The 20831-nt window shown below is 41.6% G+C and overlaps 1 protein-coding gene across 4 annotated transcripts in view; it reads left to right on the forward strand.

The window, feature by feature from the left end:
* Positions 1–857: 857 nt before the first annotated feature.
* The window catches only part of si:ch73-335l21.1 (insulin receptor substrate 1-B), a 47220-nt gene continuing 27246 nt past the window's right edge, over positions 858–20831 (forward strand). For 2 of the 4 annotated variants that reach the window (XM_026935960.3, XM_053233803.1), the window contains exons 1-2: positions 858–1517; positions 15903–19250. In XM_026935960.3, coding sequence (XP_026791761.2) covers positions 1175–1517; positions 15903–19250 — 3691 coding nt within the window. In that variant the 5' untranslated portion in view covers positions 858–1174. The remainder of the gene's footprint in view (positions 1518–15902; positions 19251–20831) is intronic. The other 2 variants (XM_026935961.3, XM_026935963.3) reach the window with 2 other exon arrangements.

Consider the following 20831-nt stretch of genomic DNA (forward strand, 5'->3'; position numbering starts at 1 on the left):
TGGCCTAAATTATTATTCCTGCATGACTGCAGTTCTCTCAAAATAGACATGCCTGTAGGGACTTTAATCTCCAGCAGAGGTCGCAGTGTAAAGAAGCAAAGCGACTGAAGGCAACTTACTCCAAAGGGTCTTAAGTGTAACACGCAGATAGTTAATAGTTAAGTGTAACACGCAGATGGTTAATAGTTAAGTGTAACACCCAGATAGTGAATAGTTAAGTGTAACACCCAGATAGTTCATTCTGTGTAACACCCAGATAGTGAATAGTTAAGTGTAACACCCAGATAGTTCATTCTGTGTAACACCCAGATAGTGAATAGTTAAGTGTAACACCCAGATAGTGAATAGTTAAGTGTAACACGCAGATAGTGAATAGTTAAGTGTAACACCCAGATAGTTCATTCTGTGTAACACCCAGATAGTGAATAGTTAAGTGTAACACGCAGATAGCTAATAGTTACGTGTAACACGCAGATAGTTCATTCTGTGTAACAAACAGATAGTTATTAGTTAAGTGTAACACGCAGATAGTTCATTCTGAAAGTTAATTATGAGATATACAGGATTCATAAACAACAAACACCCGGCTTATAGATGGTCATCTACCCGAGCTAGTGTGCCAATCCAGTCGAAGTGAACTCAGGAGCACTGAAAGCATTTCCAAGGTTTCTTATGTAAATTGTTAAGGATAACTCTAAAACTCTTAGATTTACTTAAAAGGCAACGTTTTCTGCCAATGAAATCTGATTCTGGTTGGCAACCTCGTTTTGTGAAGCTCGTCTCCCCTCCTCCTTGGTGCCCACACACGCTTACACATGCACACACACACACACATACATACACACGCGCGCGCGCTCTTTAACTAGGGGGACGGGCGATGAGTGACAGGCCGCGCAGTAGCAGCAGATGAGATGTAGGCTATCCTACTGTACACTAATGCGATTTAGCCACTCCAGGCTTTCTCCCAGCTTTACACACTTTGATGAGCCGTTTGGCTGATGACATCTTTTTCCCCCCTGAAACAAGAGGACACATTGTGGAAGCAGCCGCATGAGCGAGTCTCAGCCGCCTGCGCGTGCACGACGACCGACTTTTCCGAAGAGGGACAGGAGAGAACCCCGTGGCCGTGAGCTAGTTTGAATGAATGAAGACAGTGCAGGATTGAGAGAGCGCAATGGAGAGCGAGGCTCCGAGCTGCGAGGACGTGCGGAAGAGCGGCTACCTCCGCAAGCAGAAGTCCATGCACCGGCGCTACTTCGTGCTGCGCGCGGCCTCGGAGCGTGGTCCGGCCCGCCTTGAGTACTACGAGAGCGAGAAGAAGTTCCGCGGCGGGAAAGCAGCGGCGCCCAAACGGGCCCTCGCGCTCGAGACGTGCTTCAACATCAACAAGCGCGCCGACGCCAAGCACAAGCACATGATCGTGCTGTACACCCGCGCCGAGAGCTTCGCCGTGGCCGCAGACAGCGAAGCGGACCAGGACGAGTGGTACCGCGCACTGCTCGAGCTGCACTGCAAGAGTGAGTCCACACACAGCCACACTCCGTCCTATCCTAACCATCACTTACACAACTAACCGTGCTGAACACTACATCAGCATAGTACACCGTCGTACCGTGTTAAAGTGCTGTGCGGTTTGGAACACAGCCCCAGAACTTCTCGCACCTCGCGCAATGTGGTCACGCGACTGAGTGGCTGTTGAATGAGGTGTTAACGTGGCAGGTTGGGGCGCCAGTCTGAAAGCTGTTTGCAGTCTGCAGTATATTAAAATTGCATTTCCGAGTTTGACTTTAGGACTCTGCACTGTTTCCTTTGCACCACTCATTGTCCAGCACGTGCTGTATAATCAAAGCTGCAGGATCAGTGCAGTAAACTCTTCACTACAATGTAATAAGGACCAAAAAGAGATTTATAGTTAGAGGTCAAAGCAGAGTGGACCAGGGCTGACCCAATGCACAGCAATAACAGTGTCTTTATTATGGGTCTATTTAAGCCAGGCCAGTCTGTCACAGTTGGTCTCAGGCGGTGCTCACTGGGCTATTACTGGCTTTGAAGGTGCATCTGCTGAGTTCACTGACACCTCACACTGAGTTTACAGTGTCGTTGCGAGACATTAAACAGATTATCTTTCGACAAATAAGGGCAAAAGTAACTGCGACACTGACATTAACGTCTTTCCGGTTTCTTATCCACGCCGCCACACCGGGCCCCAGGTTTATCTTGCAGCTTCAGTGATGGCTTCTTCACACAGTTAACCATGTGTTCGGTTTAAAGGCAGGAAAAACAAGACATTTTAGACTCAATTCTCAAATCTTTGAGAAAACAGCAGCACCCTGCCCTTTTCTACACTCCAGAAAAAGATACAAAACTGCACCTTTACTCATCACTGGGGTGGGACCCTTAAGGGCCCTTTTCACCTAGAAGAGAGAATGAAAACAACCTTTAAAACTTATTTAGGGTATAGATTATAAGGACCTTAACTGTATGCTAAATTAGTTTTAAAGGTGCACTGGTACACTGCATTGACTTTCCCAGCTGAAAAACACACAGAACAACTATAAAAGACGTACCCTTGAGGGTCCCACATGTTTATCTTTTTTTTTTTTTTTTTTGAAGAGTATATCAGCTACATCAGCATGGGTCGTGTGTGTTTTTTCTGCTGGTGTCTGTACCGTCCTGCTGCTGATACAAGCAAAAGTGCAAAAAAATAATCTCAAAGAAAAAAACCATTGAGCATACAAACACTTTCAAAATGCTTTATTTTTGTGTAGAGGTGAGGTGTAAAGAGCCATGCACTCATATAAGATTGCCAGTATAATTTGTTTCTCCACTCTGAGTAGAAAAGATAAGCGTACTCCTTCAGGTTCCTGCTCCCCTACTCTTTGTGTACTGTAGAAAATACCCAACAACACACACGCCAACTGACTGAAAGGGTTGTCGGAACTGTAATCAAACTTGTAAGACACTGGACCTAAAGCTAGTGTAAACAGAAGTAAAAAGGTCGTTGCTCATGACTCGTCCATAATCAAGGCATTCCACCTGCCTGCCTGCCTGCCCCTTGGCCTTAAGAGATAACACAAACGAACCACATGACAGTATTGGCAAATAAAAATCACAGGTCAAGGTGCTGCTACCTGGCATGTGTTATATAACGAAGAGCTGATGACCAGGTCTGATCTGATCTGTGCTTTGAGTTCTGCCAACAGAGTGGCATTGAAAGCATAAGAGCATCTCATAAAGGAATAAAAGGAGAAACAGATAAACAGAGAAGTAACAGAAGACAGGTTGTGGGGAGGGTGAAAGAAGGGAGATCCTGCAGTTGTTAATTATAAGCTATGATGTCTGTGGGCAGTCAAAAAAATCCGCTGATCTGTTTCTCAAATGTTTTAACATGTTTATTATGCACTGATTAGGTCTAACAATGCAAAGGTAAATTTGCTTTAATTCCTTTAACAATTGCTTAGGCGTGGGTGAAGTAGTGATAACGATGACCTAATATAGTAATGAATAATCTTTATGCTGATTCAGTTACTGGCAGTAGACCACATAACCTATTTACTTAATTCAGCTTGGTTTCAGAAATGGAAAACCAGCACTCGGCTTTTTCATTCAGTAACCACACTTTATGGGGTAACCAGAGCCTTGGGTATGTACTGTACTGGTACCAGAGAAAGTATATGCACCCCATGTCTCCAGAGAGGCAACAGTAAATTATGGGTAGGGGGTGAGGCGATATCTGGGACAAATATTTTCCCACTGACGAAGTTTCTGAAACCCAGGCGCTCTGCCTATTACTTCAGTAACCACAGTTTAAATATGCAAACCACACTGGGTCATTGGAGGGTTTAAACTGTGGAAAGGTTTAGAGAAGAGAGGAATGGTCTAGACCAGCACGTTTGAACAATGCTGAACAATCTACTTTAGATTTACTGCCACACACGCAATGATCCACACTCAAACACACACACACATATGGAGCAGAAGGCTCACCTGTACATAGGGAGGGCATACAGTGCAGAGTAGATGTTCCAGTGCTCTCTATTTATTCAGCTGTGAGGAGATTTAATGCTCTTCACACCACTCGATTTGTCCACACACACTTAAACAGCACCAGGACTGAGGAGGCATGTTCTGGCGTGCCGGTATTCTGCTTACCTTTCTGTTAATGACTAGAAATCATGTTGGGATATTCCTTATAGTTTTAGATATGTTAAATAAACAGTGAGTTATGTACAGTGTCAAGAATGAGAAGTTAATGATGTTGGGATATTCCTTATAGTTTTAGATATGTTAAATAAACAGTGAGTTATGTACAGTGTCAAGAATGAGAAGTTAATGATGTTGGGATATTCCTTATAGTTTTAGATAGGTTAAATAAACAGTGTGTTAAGTACAGTGTCAGGAATGAGAAGTTAATGACGAAAGGTGATATTATCATGCATGTGCTGCCTTCTCCTGTGTCTGCAAGTCAGGTGCAGAAATTTGCCAAATGACAGCTAGGCGCCAGCGAGGTCAGCTTGTTTACATCACACATTACTTCCACATTGTCACCACCATCTCATGGTATGTGTGTGAGAGACTCCAGTGAGGGGCTGCCGTTTAATGGTTATGCTCTTTTAGATCTTGCTCGTGTCTTTAATGTGGTGGTAATTACCATCACTGTGAGTTTCTCTGTGCGCACACCCACACACAGACACATACACACACACACACACACACACACAAAGACACACACTGAGCTGCTGGGACAAACCTGTGCTATTTTAACTACTTGCTAAATCCTAAGCTTGCGTCTGCTACAAGACTTTTTTTTTTTTATTTTCTATAGTTTGTCCCTCAGCCACACCACATTAGTGCACATCAATCACAACTAAAACACAGCCAGTTCCCACTGGATGATCTTGTGCTGGCTCTCTGTCCTGTCCTAAGCCTTAAATCAGTGCGTTTATGCAGGATTTAGATAAAGACTAGGTCTGCTGTTAAGTTTAGTACTACTATATACTTTGTAGTGTATGTATATATATATGATTATGTAGTTACATCAGATAATGATGTTTATTTCTTCCTATGGTTGTATTAAGTTAAATCCCCGGTTGTGTGCCTACTATTCATCTTACACTGAATTAGACATACTTGCATTAACACGCACCCACATTCACAAACAGGGCCATGCTCATGTTTGTGTGCGCACACACTCACACAGCCGTGCGCGAATACACATCATGAAGCTGAGATCATTCTCTCATTTTGTCCCTGCCAGAAAATTACAAAGACTTTTCTTTTTCAGCTGGTTTATACAAACTAGTGAGGAAAGAAAGGTCAATGGCTTCATTTGATCGTAAACCGTAAGATATTTCTTGCTTGCCAGCTCCATCCAGGAAGACCGTTTTGAGGTTAAAAACAAATGAATAGCTACTGTTTTAAGGGAGGCAGGAGTCAGCCTTTCGTTAACTGGGCACTTAAGGGCAGTGCATTTCTGGGAAATGATTCCCGTGCTTACCAGACAGAGCTCAGCGATTAAATACTTTTGACATGTTTTATTACTTGAGCACAAACAGCCTGTTCTCAAGAGAATGCACAACTTAGGTTTCTCTTTAGATTTGAAAATATACAGTGTGCAAAACAGTGCCGGGCATCCAGATTATCTGTTTGCAATAGAGTGTAATTGTGTAAATTATGCTTAAGAGCCAACCATATGGAATGCAATGTACGTACGCAGGCACAGAGACATACAAATTCAATTTTATTATAAGTGTGTTCAAAAAAGGACAGCCTAGATTTTGAACCCACTGTAGCTGAAGCACTTGCTCCATGTGGATGGAGTTTTTAAAACATCTACCAGAGCCTTATGTTACTAGCCTGCAGACAGACATATTTACCCAGGCTGTAAAACAATATACTTTTGGCCAGAGCTACATACATAGCATTGTTAACATTCTTAATGACCAGAAGTGTTTGTTTTTAAAAGAGTGTGTTACTAAAGCCTCATTAAAGTCTTAATATCCCTATACTCAAATCTCAAAAAGTGCTACCAGCATATTAAGAGGATGAGCCTTGTTTGAGAATTTAACCTTTAAACACTGACTATTGACCATCAAACACACACACACACACACACACACACACACACAAACATAAAGCTTCAAATAACTGGCAAGAATTGAACCCTGACTCCCTCACAGCTGTTCCACGCCAGCACTGTCACCAATTTTGTATTTTACCTTTAAAGAGTTCTGACAAAACACACAGTATAGATTATTTTTTTGTAGAAAATATTTTCAAGTGTAAGACGCAGAGCCTGTCAGTTTTGTGGAGCTTCATTTTTAATCTACTAAGCACTCACAGATAGCATAGAGGACACTTGCTCTCTGTTGGCAGTGTTGGTCTAGCAGGATTCTGTCAGGGATTGGCCATGGAGGTAGATGCAAGTGCAGATTTTGTTTATTGTAGGCGAAAACACAAAACACAAAGAGCAAACAAGGAGCGAAACAAGGCAACCACATAAACATAACATGAACATGACATGAACAAGGTACAAAGATATCGACGGAAGACAAAAGCGTAAACGTGAATCAGGTGCAAAGAAATCATGTGACATGAGTGTCGTGGTCAGGTGGTGTGCAGTGGCTGATGGGAGACATAGTCTCTCTGTTCTGTTCTGAAGTCTCTCTGTTTCCAGAAGCTCTTTGGTCAAAAAGGCGTGGTACCCTTAGCTTAGCAGGCCGGAATTGCAACGTCCTCTACTGAGCCGCGAGGCGGAGCGATCTTCTCCACATAACTAAGGGGTGGCATGATGTCCAAGGCAGAGCATGAGAGCCGAGCTATAGTCACTGCGAAGCCGGGTGGGAGCGAAGCCCAAGGTGGAACTAGAGGGGGAGCTATGTCCACCGCAAAGCCAGAGGGGGGAGCAACGTCCTTTGCGTAGCCAGAGGGGGGAGTGACATCCTCTATCAAACAAGAGGGAGGAGCAACATACACGGTTTAGCAAGGGGAAGGAATGACGTCCTCAGCGGAGCAAGGAGGCAGAGTGATGTCCTCAGCAGAGCAAGGAGGTGGAGTGACGTCCAAAGCGGAGCAGGAAGGCGGAGTGACATCAGCAGCTGGTCAGGCGCCCCCTCCTCAAAAAACTTCCTAAGGGGACACATGGCTTCAAGCCATTCCAATGTGGCACTGATCCAAGCTCCCTTCCCCTGATACTCCCACATCAGGTGGTTGCTTTCCAGGAGTTCCTGTTGGCCCTTGAAAAGCTCTGGTGTGTCCATTTGTAGCTCTAGCTTTCTGTCAAGGATTGGTCACGGATGCGGATGCAAGTGCAGATTTTGTTTATTATAGGTGAAAGACGAAACACAAAGAGCAAGAAACAAAATGAGGATAGTGAAGCACGGCAACAACACGAACATGACATGAACAAGGTACAAAGATAATGACAACAGAAGACAAAATTTAGACACGAGTGCTGTACAAGATGTGACTTAAATACTAGTGTTAATTAACATGCATATGGTGCAAAGTATCACGTGATGTGCGTGTCGCCATCAGAGACGTAGTCCTGCACTGTATTCAGCGCAACCATGACAGATTCCAGTGTTGGTGCTAAGGGTGGGCCACGGGTGGCCAAGGCGGGTAGGCATAAGGTCACCGTGTACATATATGTATATACGTTAAAACCACCTAGAGGTGAAGTGAATAACATTGATTATCTCATTACGATGACACCTGTTAAGGGGCGGGATAAACACTAGGCAGCAAGTGAATAGTCAGCTCTTGAAGTTGTGTTGGAAGTAGGAAAAATGGGCAAGCATAAGGATCTGAGCGACTTTGACAAGTGCCAAATTGTGATGGCTAGACGACTGGGTCAGAGCATCTCCAAAACAGCAGGTCTTGTGGGGTGTTTCTGGTATGCACTGGTTTAGTACCTACCAAAAGTGGGAGCGACACTACCCGATCACAGGCATCTGAGAGCTCATGTATGTGGCAGAGGGTAGATGGCGCTTTCCTCCTAGTGCGCTATGTTAGAAACAGTTCCAAAAGATGTGTTTGCTCCCCACCCCCCATCCCTCTGGCATTTAAAATGTTAAATGCCAGCTTGTCCTATGTGTCCTGGTACCAAACTCTGCAGGTAGATTTGCATCTAGAACAGGGTGTGGTAACACTAATAACTGTCTCAGGGAATGAACTGAGCATCCTGTATAATTTCTCAGTTAAAATGCCAGTAGAGGGGCTTTGTGTGGATGTCTGTGTGAGCAAATTGGCTTCACTCTGCCAAATCTAACTGGTGAACAACAAATTCTCTCATTTCTCTCTCTATTTCTGCTGTCATTGCTTTTGACATGAAGTGCCACCATGTTGTCACATGACAAGAAGTTCATGTTTATTCTAACCAGCCAGGATTAGGTATGATCAAGCAGTGCCAGCTTCTGTGTGTGTGTGTGTGTGTGTGCTGTGCTGACAAAAATGTGTGAAATGAGCCTCAGAGGTTGTGCGTGTGTGTCCAGTTGGAAGAGGGAGGTGGGAGTGTGAGACAGACGGGGACACTTGGCAGCTAAGGAGAAGCTTAGAGATCCCAGGGTTTTAAATGGAACACACACTCCTCCTTTCTCTCGCTCAGTTGCTCTCCCTCTGCTCTCTCTATCTCTCTGGGTCACACACAGCTGTTTTTCTCTCTTTGCCACTGACTGACTCCTTATCCTTAAAAAAAAAGCTGAAATGCTCAGAAGTGGAATTGTTCCTCCATACAGTGTTTTATCCTTGTCTTAACTGATGCCTCAAATAAACCCCTCTCCTTCAAACACTAAGTGAACCAGCGTACACTGATGTCTTCTCATCTGCACCAATTGACTTACTTACACATCTCAGAGTGTTATGACCTAGTGATTCAGGTCCTTAAGGCTTTATTCAGGGATCATTTACTTTGTCTATGAGCTGATTTTTGGGCAATTATTTGATTATTATTTCCCCATGGTTTTCGCTCTTTGAAAACAGCTCTTATGTAACTGTGTTTCTCTGCTCCCACTCCTCGTTCCCTGAGTCTCTCTGCCTTCCTATGGTGGTGTATGGTAACACACACAGCTTTAAACACTTTAGCAGCCCTCAGCCGCTTCCCTCAAAAAAACCTGCTGTTTTGAAAGACATTAGGTTCATCCTCAGAGGTTCACGTCTATTTTTGTTTTTGATACTTAGGTTTAACAATCAATTAAAATGCCCCCATTTCTTTTCTACACAGATAGTTGATGACACACACATTACTGTTGCTGAATGACCAGACTTATGAATGGTGTAGGGACTGAATAACAAAACATGATGATTGGTCAAAAGATCTTTTATGAAAGCTATGGGCCTGAAAAAATCGAACAGCGAGTAAACAAAAATACAAAACCTTTGTGTGTTGTTTTATAGTCCAAGCAGAGTAACAAAAAAGCACATTTTGTTTACTGCTAAACTGTGAAGCTATGAGTGGATTTGCAATCACATATTTTCTCCAGTTAAACCTAAGATCTCTGTGACAAGTTGCAATTTAAAGCAAGCCTGGGCACCAAGTAATTCCTGAATTATTAAGCAATATGTAAGATGTGATGTTTCATGGCGTGGGTGCCGTCACAGAACCTTAAGGGTTAAATTCTGTTACTTAGAAAAAATAATTTTATCTGAAATTAGTTATAGCCAGCTGTTCTGGAACTGAACATTCAAACAAATACAGAATTTTCAGTGTAGTGTCCAAAGCCACAGCCCTAAAACACTTCAGGGGTGCAACCGAATACGAATACATTATTCAGACTGAGCAAATAATGTACACTAAACTAATATGAATACATTATTTGGATTTAACAGATAAAGCATCCTATCCTATATGAAAACAGATACAACAGGCAGAGTATTCAGGTTTCAGACTAGGTCTGTACAACAGGATCCCATAGGACGAAACAAAAATGGTGCGTGAGGTTGATGTGGAGAATGTGGTGTTAAAGAACAGCTTGCTGTAGCTTGCGGGGAGGGCAGCAAAATTCCCACCCCAACTACATCTCAGAAAACACACAAAGCCCAAAATGTTTTAGGATAGGAAAAGGTAGGAGCATATTCTTCTTTTTCTTAGTCATTTTGTGGGAAGCAGTTTAACAGTGGTGCACATTTCTGATTTTCAATATATATCTGAATATGATGACATAATATATGGAATCTGGCAACCCTGTTTGCGGAATAAATATCAATTCATTAACATGGTACTAATGGGAGATGCACTATTCGGTTTGAGCCTTATCTGAACACTGCTTTACTGAGCTCCAAAATAAAACCATATTTTGCCATATTTAAAACCATATTTATTTTCAAACAAAAGTAATATGCTTGCATACAAAAGTAATATGCTTGCCCATGTAGACCACACACTGTGCACAGAGCTGCATATCTCTTTGGCGCTCTCCAGAAAATAATGTTTTAATCCATTTAAGAATATTGTTTTACTATACAGATACAGAAAATGGCATTGCATTACACACCTAATACACATGTATTGTTTAGGGTAAATTGCCTGAATGCTACTGTAAGAGGAAGATTTTCTGAATTGACGTGTAGGATGATTGACAGGGAAGTGGAGAAGTGTCCTTTTCCTTTTTGGTTGGGTCTTGGTGGTCATCATTTGTTTTTTTCTCCAGGGTTTTTTTTGTGTGTGTGTTTCTGTGTGCTTTTTTTCTGTCAGAATATGCTTTACCCGATATCACAAAACGTTCTACATTAAAAGTCACTTTAGTTTTTAGTTAAACTTTAGTTTACCTAAAGTTTGGTTCTTGGTATAAGCACAAAAACATTCTATATTTTAAAACATTGCTTTTCCAACAAAAAATTAAATGTTACCGAAAAATGTTTGTATGTCAGTAAAGATATACATAAAAACATATTACATAACAGACCATTTTTCAGACAAAAAACACAATGATGGCTGCTGAGTTTTGCATGCAAAAAGAGAAGCAAGTGTGACAGATTCTCCGAGATGTTTAAAAAAAAATGTACCAGCTAATTTCCTTATAAAACTGCAGAAAACTGAGATTTTTTTCTTTAAAAGCAAAGGGTTGTCACACCAAATATTTACTTTGTTTAGTGTATTAGTGTTTACTGCTCTTTATATATTTTAATGTAAATTAATTATTTTTAGAGGCATCTTTGCTTTACAGCATTTCTTTGCATGTGCCTAAGACTTTTTTGCACGGTACTGTATATGATAGTAAAATAGTATAATTAATGTATGCTTGTTATAATGATGAAAATGCCAGCATGACATGGTGAGATAGTCCAGCCTGAGAGATAATCAAATATGTAATCTGATCTAGTGGTAGAGGTAGATTTGCCATGAATATCTAAAGGCAAAGCAATGGTAGAATAATTGGATAGAAATAAACCAGCATGAAACACGGCTGTGTTTGTACGCATATGTGAGCTTCTTTAACCTTTTTAAGCCTTAAGTGATGCCTTATAGCTACAGTAATTATATCTGTATACTAAACAGACCAGACCTGTTTTATATGAAGGTTGATGAAATGATACTGTTTATTATTGTATTGTTCAAGAGATACACAGACAAAGACACATGTCATTATTGATACTCATAATTCATCCTTTCAGTTAGCACAGTTTATGGAAAATAGCTATTTGTGTGTGAACATGCATATTAGCAAGATTTATGGATGGTATTTAACTACGACTTCATCATAGGTCTACTCTATGATGTGAATCCGAAAATGAGTCACTGTTCTTTTTGTAGTTACTCTGAAGGAGGTTTTTTTGGTTTCCAAAACAACATTAAGGGCCCTATTTTATTATTATTACACAAATGCAAAAATAAGACATAAGAATGCATCCTTATGTATATATTTCCCAACCTTGTGTAACCTGCTGCTGAACAGTGTAATTGTAGAAAATGGACAGTGTTAGAGCTAATACATTATCAGGTATAGGTGTGCTACTGTGATGTCCACTCAAATCAGCTCCTCATACTTCCTTTACAAGCCGAGTGTGCAGTGCCAGGATGTTTCATGATGATATATGATTTAATTTCATTTATAGATTTTAGTGGTAGTAAGAACTGACTGACTGACATGACTTACAAGAAATGTGTTTCACATTTCATTCACATGTGTGAACACTCTGGGCTTTACTATTTCATAGCTTTACTATTAGCTATTAAATCCTCGTTTTTATAATGACAAAATTTCGCATGTCTGATTTTTGGACATTCTGTTGAACATGTTAATTATAAGATTCTGTGTGTAGTGAGGTATTAACTGTCTGACTCTTATTTAGTATCCAATGCTGAGATGTTTGTTCTAATTTTTACATGCAGTCTGTTATATGCAGATATGTATAGTTGGGCACTATTTGTTGTTTTGTGTTTTGTTTTTTGTTTTTTTTTAATGCAGTGTCTGTTTGAGACTAGAGGTGTGCTTCGGGACTGAGATCCCATGGGACACAGCAAAAAAAGTTTTCACTTTCATGTGGGCAGGAGTGAGTGGTCAGATTAACGATTAACATGAACATACGGTGCTGTGCAATGTATTTACAGCGTTCATTCATAACTACCTCATCACAATTGCAGTCGTTTAAATTAGAATACTAGTTTTTTACATTTTGGTAAAATGGAGCAAACAAAATTAGTTAGAAAATATCATGGACAGGTACAAACAAAAATAATAAAAATAAAAAAAAAGTTCTGCTGTGGTTGACCACTCGAGCTAATTATGAACTTGGTTGATGTAGCTAAAGTTGAGGAACTGTCAAAGCCAGAATTCACAGAGACACAGAGTATACAGGGGCATAGTGGCAGGGTTCATATTTAATTAAAAACAAACAAATAAAGAAACAAAAATTCTGGTTTAGGCCACGTCCCCGTTAAGTTGAAATCTGAGTACACGTACGGCTATTGACATTTGGAGCATTAACAGATACAGGTGCAGATAGTGGCATTTCCTTACACTCCTAAAAATCACATGTTTGACTTTCCGTTGTGCCGAGAGAGACCCAAGAGGCTCTATATTGGACAAAAGATGGTTCAAAAAACAAGTATGCCATGAATTTCAAATGTCACACCCCTGTTGTGCTGCTCCACCCACATCAGCCCAGTTATGTTTATTTCTGAACACCAGAAGAGAAATGCATGAAAAAAGAAAAATCGCCTTACTCCCAAATACCAGCATGAAATTAGAGCCCTAAATTTTATGAATTCTTTTGTATTCAGAGCAGGGTGTCCTTGCATTTTTAAAATATTACATCTAGGCCAACTGTTCTTAGACTGTCCAGTTGGTCTAACGTGGCTGTAGTGATGCTCTGTACCGTATGAACTTGTGGCATATTACGTTCTTAGATCAAAGGTGCCAAATGGGAGCATCGCCAGCTTCAAGTGGTGTGCTTTTGCAGAAGGTTGTGAAGTAAGCACTCATTAGGTAAACACTGCACACTCTGTTAAAGAGCTCCTTCAGAATAACACAGAAGAATAGTGTGTTTGTGTGAGGTCCACGCTTTCACTGCTATGGTTAAACTTGGTTCTGTCCATTATTTACCAAAACCTTTTCTGTCCCTCTTATTTTCTTTCTGTCTCTCTTCTCTTTTTCTGCTTCACTCTCTAGAAACTCGTCCATCACTCAGAGCAGTTTCAGCCCTCTTAATATCGCCGCCTTCTGTCCTTTTAAAAGCTTTTAAATGCACATTTATTTGGTTTTCGCAGAAGAAAAGAGTAATGAAGAGAAAGAGAGTTTCATACGGGCTGCTATTAAGCAGTCATGTGAAGTTTTCTTTCTGTGACTCAACTAATGTTGGCTGCAAGCGTAATCCAAGTTCACCCAAACTATACACACACACACACACACACACACACACACACACACACATTAGATATAACACATAAAACACATGGGAAAAAGGAAAAAGACAAAAAAAGGTTGGGCTCTTAATGTTTTTGGAAAAGAAGCAGGAAATAGAAAACACCTTGCAGGTTTGCTGTTTTTGTTCGCGTAACTGAAATGTTCTGGCAACAGCGGCGGAAGGGTGAGTCATAGCAGAGCAGGGTGTCCTTGCAAGTGCGTGCCTCAGTACACTTTTCTCCATATGGTTGTGATTGTCTTACTCGTTGCTGCTCTGGAGACAGTGCGAGGTAAAAAAAAAACAAAAACACAAATATATTCAACAATGTGTCACATTTCTTCAGAATGTTTTCATACACCAAAATGTACATACTGAACATTCAGCCACACACACACACACACACACACACACACACACAAACACTTCTTATGGTCTATTTAAAGTCTGGCATTTTCAGTCTGCTACTGTTTATCTCTCAGTCACAGACAAAAAAAATCCAGTGTGAATTTAATAAAGACGAAGTGAGCACACTGAGACCGAAAACTCATCTTATTTATGTCATTATGGCATGCTACAGGCTCATCTGCACAAAAACTTTTTTTTTCAGTAATATACTGAAATGAAGATTCTTGGCTGAAACAAAAACCTAAAAACATCTTGACTGAAAACTGAAATTTCTCAATTTTAGAATTCATTACAGATTAGCTTTTTTGTAATGTACAAATTATAATACTTTTTTGTTTTTTATGTGTTGGATATTTAAATAAAATATTTATTTAAATATAAAATATGTATTCATTGACACTTACTTATTGTGTCAATTATATTACTACAAGGTAATTAAAAATGCTTTATTATTGACAAAAAAAAATGAAACTATGATACATGGTCTGCATGTTGACTGGGATTTGCTGCTTTCATTTGGAATATCAAACCACTTTTTCAGTCTGAATTTTCAGCATTTTTGTACACTTCTGTGTGAACATTTTTAGTGACTGAAATTTTGGTTCATTCATAGTTTTTCTAATTATCTCAAATTGCATACTCAAATTGAATAGCTGGATACCAATATAATTATAATGAAACGTTGACTCTGATGACTGGTTAAATAACTTAGCAGTTCTCAGCAATTTTCTACAGCATTATAGTATTTTTGTTGCTGCCATTCTTGAAACATACCCTGAGGTCTAGCTTTTCCATGCAGGTGGTAATCAGAATGCTACTGGGGTGGAACTGGTACTGGTACTGAACTGGTACATGCAGGTGAAACTAGGTGAAACTAGTCAGTGCTTGTGATGTGTTTGTGTGTGTAAGGATCAGCTTGTTTTTCACAGAGCAAGTTTATCAGTGTGCCTGGATTGCATAACTGTAAGTGTAATAATCAGCCTATGCTGGCTCTTTTCCATTCAACTCCAGTTTGCATGTGAGATGAGCTAGAAGGTCTTATTTGTTCTCATGAGGCAAGTACTAATGAGTCCCTCGTGTTGGCTGCATTTACCGATTGTTTATGTCATACTGGGTATCTAAATCTAACAAAAGTGGTTAGCTTGCTTGGCTACGAGGGCCAAAAGTGGATTATGATAGCCTTTGACCTGCTGTATAACTGTATCAAGTTCAAGTCTGTAGATGTGTTATCTATAGCTCATTTCCTCAAGTAACCTACTTTTTACTGACCTTTGTCCCTTTTTGTGCCTCTATTACGCATTTAGCTCTGAAAACTAATGAACTAATGAAAAATACTCTAGTATTAATCCATTTATAGACATTTTAAAGTCATGTCACATTTAGGATATTTTGCATTGTGGATTTTGGTATGTGCTATATGCGTAACTAAAGTATGTACTGTATATATATTCAGCTGACTTTGTAAATTGGTGCGATCTTTATTTAAACGCTGCTGTTTCACTGCACAATTCTATATGTGTTATTTCATAGTGTTAATGTCTTCATTATTATTCTAAACTGGTAGAAAATAGTCAAATGAAGAACACCCTTCTTTGAACAAACTTATGAATGGTAGTGTATATTTATAACCGGTGTTTTCCCTCTGCCTTTTGTAGGTAAAGCACTGTGTGATGGTAATTCTGGAGATTATGGTGTGCCATCCCCTGGGCCTGCGTTCAAGGAGGTCTGGCAAGTAAAAGTTTGGCCGAAAGGTCTTGGACAAGCTAAAAACCTAGTGGGTATATACCGACTCTGCCTAACAGAGAAGACGGTCAACTTTGTCAAGCTCAACTCAGATGCAGCAGCTGTAGTATTACAGCTAATGAATGTGAGACGTTGTGGCCACTCTGAAAATTTCTTCTTTGTGGAGGTTGGCAGATCAGCAGTGACTGGCCCTGGAGAGTTTTGGATGCAGGTGGAGGATTCAGTCGTGGCACAGAACATGCACGAGACTCTACTTGAAGCCATGAAGGCCCTAAGTGAGGAGTTTCGCCAGCGCAGTAAGTCTCAATCTACTACAGCAGGAGGAGGGGGTGGTGCTACTGCATCTAATCCAATCAGTGTTCCATCTCGTCGCCACCACCCAAACCCTCCACCCAGCCAAGTGGGATTCATCAGACGACCTCGCACAGAGCCACCAGGGGCCACTGGAGGAGGTGGCACCAGCAACAATGCCTCCCCTACACCTCGGCATGGGTTTTCAAGAGCCTGTAACTCCAGTGATGGAGCAAAATTAGAGGAGGGCATGAATGCAGGGACAAAGGGTGTTAATTCCAGTTCAAGTCCCACTACAAATGGGTCTTGTTCTAGCACGCCCATTCTCAGGTCTACGTCTGTACGTGCTCCCACACCAGTTAAGGCACAGCATGCTCTGATGAGGTCAATCTCGACTCCAGCCCCTTCACCTGCCCAGAACCTCTCCTCCTACTCAGGCAATGGATCTGAATTTGGGGGCACAGGTCCTGGAACCACTGCAGCTGGCGGGGATGGAAATGGAAGCACTTACAATCGATTGCCTCTCCGCCAGCCCTCGGTTTCTGGTTCACTCAGCGACTATGGTTCTTCAGATGAATATGGTTCCAGCCCAGGTGAGCATTCTTTGCTGACTGCAACCATTCAGACAGGGTCTGTAGGTAGCTCAGGTGGGGATGAAGCTGCCAACTATATCCTTATGGCACAGAAAGGGGCATCCAATTCATTGCCAACTGACAACTCTCTGCCTCAGACTAGAAGGGTGTTGCGACGCTCTTCGGGTCGTGAATGTGACACTGAACGTAGGGTGATCAGTAAAAGGGCGTCTCTGCCACCCATGGCTCTTGAGAGACTTGGCACTTACCGCAGAGGAGGAGACGTAGAGATTGAGGAAGACAACTATGCTATAATGTCTCGAAGTACCAGCCGCGAGTCTTTCAGCTCACGCCAGGATTCAGAATCAACTGTTGTTGGAACCAGATATCTGGAAGTAGCTGCAGAGGCCAAAGCTGAAGCAGGAAGCTGTGGATCAGATGGATCAACTATTACTGGTAATGGTAATGTAGGGGGTGACAACGGATACATGTCCATGTTGCCAGGGGTAACAGCTCCTCCAGTGTCCCTCTCTCACTCGCTATCTGTAGCAGTGTCAGACTCTAAACCTGCAGATGACTACATGGCTATGACTCCTAACAATAGCATCTCACTTCCTCAGCAGATCCACCTTCCTACTTCTACCACAGATGGCTATATGATGATGTCACCAAATAGCAGCTGTTCCCCAGATCAGCGTGTGGTTTCAGGCACCTGGGTTGGCAGGAACAGTGCAGACAGTAGGCCTGGCAGTGATTATATGAACATGTCACCTATCAGTGTCCGTGCCAACAGCACTCCCTCTCCTCAAGGTTCTCTTAGAGCATCTGAAAAACATCCTCATCAACCTCCTCCCAAAATGGTATATTCTTACTATTCCCTTCCCCGTTCTTATAAACACAGCAGCCCTAAACACTTTGAAGATGGTTTAGGAAGAGGAAAGTGCCTGGGTAGTGAACGTGGAAATGGTGGTGGTCAAGGTCTTGGCAGTTGTAGGGGCACATCTCATTATCAAGAACCTGGAGTTGGACAACACTTGTCTTTTTCCTCCTCCTCATACTCATCCAGTTCAGCTAGCAGTGAAAGTCTGGGGGAGGGTGAAGAAAAGCTCACTCAGGTGAGAAAGACAGCTGCAGGAGCTAAAGTAAAGGATAGTGGGGCTCTGCAGCAGAGATTGGGCTCTGGGGCAGCTAAACAAGCACAGGGCCAGAGGAATCGTCCTCTTAGTTTGTTTGTGGATGTCTCTAAAGCCAATACCTTACCTAGGGTCCGGGAGACACCAGTCCCACCTGAACCTAAAAGTCCTGGTGAGTATGTCAGTATAGAGTTCAAGAGTGAGAGAAGCATCAGAGAAGTAGTTAGAGGACCTAGGGAGGGTGGTTCCATTCCTGCTAGCTCACAATGCCCCTTGCCTAGGCCCACTTCTTGTGTTGCTGGGTTCTTACCACATCCCTGCAGCCCCTCTTCTGCTGGTCCTCCATCTGTTGCTTCAGAATATGTCAACATGGAGCTAGGAGCCTCCCCTTCACCATCATCCTTCTCCCTCACTCCCCTTGGTTTCCCTTCTTTTCCCATTCCTCCAACCCCACCTACATCAGCACCTAAAGCTTGGGATGAGCAGACAGCAACACCACAAAATGAAGAGGCTGAAGGGGAAATGGTACATAGTGGGCATCAGCCTCTATCAGCCTCTCAGTCACTTGACTCTCCTATACCATGTGCAGACTACACAGAAATGGTTTTTGGATTGAGTACAGACACAACCACCAGCTCCACGACAGCTAAAGAATCACTGCTGGACAGACAAGAATCTATGGTTCCCACCCTAAGTCTGGGTCTTAATTTAGATTTTCCAATGTCCAAAGCCCCAAATCCGGATCATGGTGCTAAGGTAATAAGGGCAGACCCTCAAGCTCGGCGGCGCCACTGTTCTGAAACGTTCCTGGCCCCTTCTTCATTGTCCTCATGCCCCGTAAGTTCCTCTTCTTCTATGTGCATGATCAGTGAGCACACCCAAGCCATAGCTCGGCGACTTGGTTTAGATGGCATTTTGAGTGGCAGTGGAAACTTGCTAGATATCCCAAATCAGCATGCCAACCATGGATTAACTAACATAAATACTACCCAGACCTCATCTACAGAGCAAGGGCTCAACTACATAGACCTAGACTTGGCTACAAGAGAGAGCTCACATCTTGGTGTTGATGTTCAGACTACTGGCCAAACAGCAGCACGGCTCTTTTCATCTGTTTTGGGTAGTGGAGCATCTGGAGGTGCTGGAGGAACAGGAGGTCTGAGCAGCAATGCTTCAAATCTCAACACGTATGCTAGCATTGACTTCTACAAGTCAGAGGAACTACGTTCACACCAGGGCAGCAACAGCAGCAAAGACAGTACAGGTAAGAGCAGTTCTGCACTCAGTCATTTCTCTTCAAGTTAGTCATAAGGATAACAGACATAATGGGATGCGTGATGAGCTTAAGAAAAACTATTTTTGAAAAAGTATTTTCAAAAATGACAATAGGAAATAAATTGGAATAAAATTAATATAACAGTATATAACAATATAACAGGGGAGTATTCGTTTAAATTAAACAAAAAGAATAAAGGAGTTAAAATAACAAGAAAAGAATTTTCCTCAGTCTAACAAGTAGCACTCAAATGGTAGTATTAATTCCACTGTGTTTCTGAAGTACAACATGAGCCTGGCCAAAAAGCAATTAAGAAAAATTGACTCATACAGTTTTGTCAGGCTCAGTTTAATTCCCTTTGCTTCCTACCTTGTGCTTTTTCAGTAGTTTTAGCTCTTGATAATAGATTGAAAAACGGCTGACTTTATGGGGCAATTGTGTCGTTGTACATTTTATTCATGTCCACCTGCTGCCATAGAGTGCAGTTACCATCTGTCTTCTTGGCTTTACACTGACAACAATACTGATTAGTAAACCATGTAAAGTTCAGTATAATGAATCTCCAAATACTTTGTCTATATTTGCCTTATGCCGATCCAAGAAATTTGGTTTTGGTGCTTGAAATTTATGTGAATCATGTAAGACTTGATTGTCTTCAATCAGGTAATTTGTGGAAGTTTTTAGATGCATTTCAGGTTTTAGTATTTGATGGTATTTAGGATTTTCTGTCTGTCTTTACTGACATTTTTTGCAGTCTCACTGCAATATGGAAAGTTCAGATGTGCTTCACTGAAATGCTTCTCATGCTATTTTGTGTGTGCATCATGAGGTGTAACCCACTACTACTGAGCTAAAATTAGTTTATGTTTCTTTTATACAGAATAGGGGGCTGAGGATAGAGAAAGTAGTTCTAGATCATTATAAATAGTGTAGCTTCTTCCCAGAGTGTTTGAAAAGCAATTGCACTGGCTCCGTCTGCAGCAGGGAGCAAGTTTGTGAGCTTTTAATGTTAAGTCAGCAGTGTGATCGTGGTGCTGGGGGGATGTAGTGTACTAGCTGTGAAAGTTGAAACAGAGCCAATCTAGCATTGACCCAGTACTGGCTCAACCTCTAGCCACTTTTTTTTTTTTTTTTTTTTTAAATAGTAGATGATTCTTTTGTTCATGGCACCTCTTGCTGTAGTGTGTCTGTATAAAAGTAGTTTTTTTGGGCTTGAATGAAGAATTGGAAGAGTGCCCTGCTGAATTTGGGAATGGAAGATAAAGAGAGATACAGAGACAGGATGAGAAAGAAAGCTGGCACCAAAAAAGAGCTGAAGTGGGTGAGAGCTGGAGAGAGCTAGACTGTGTGAGACATGCAGATGGTGAAGACAGGAGAGAGAATTTGGGTCAAATTTGGGTGTTATTTGAGCTGCATATATTTTTGCCTTTACTTTTTACCATGAAGATAATAATGATCAGATTTGTGGGGATTTTCCGAGCCTAGACTCCAGACTGGCTCTTCGTGACGACATCTGATATAAGACAGAGGGGGAGGTAGAGAGAAAGAGTGAAGGAGGAGTAGAGAATA

Source organism: Pangasianodon hypophthalmus, chromosome 4, assembly GCF_027358585.1.
Source record: "Pangasianodon hypophthalmus isolate fPanHyp1 chromosome 4, fPanHyp1.pri, whole genome shotgun sequence".
Taxonomy (NCBI): Eukaryota; Metazoa; Chordata; class Actinopteri; order Siluriformes; family Pangasiidae; genus Pangasianodon; species Pangasianodon hypophthalmus.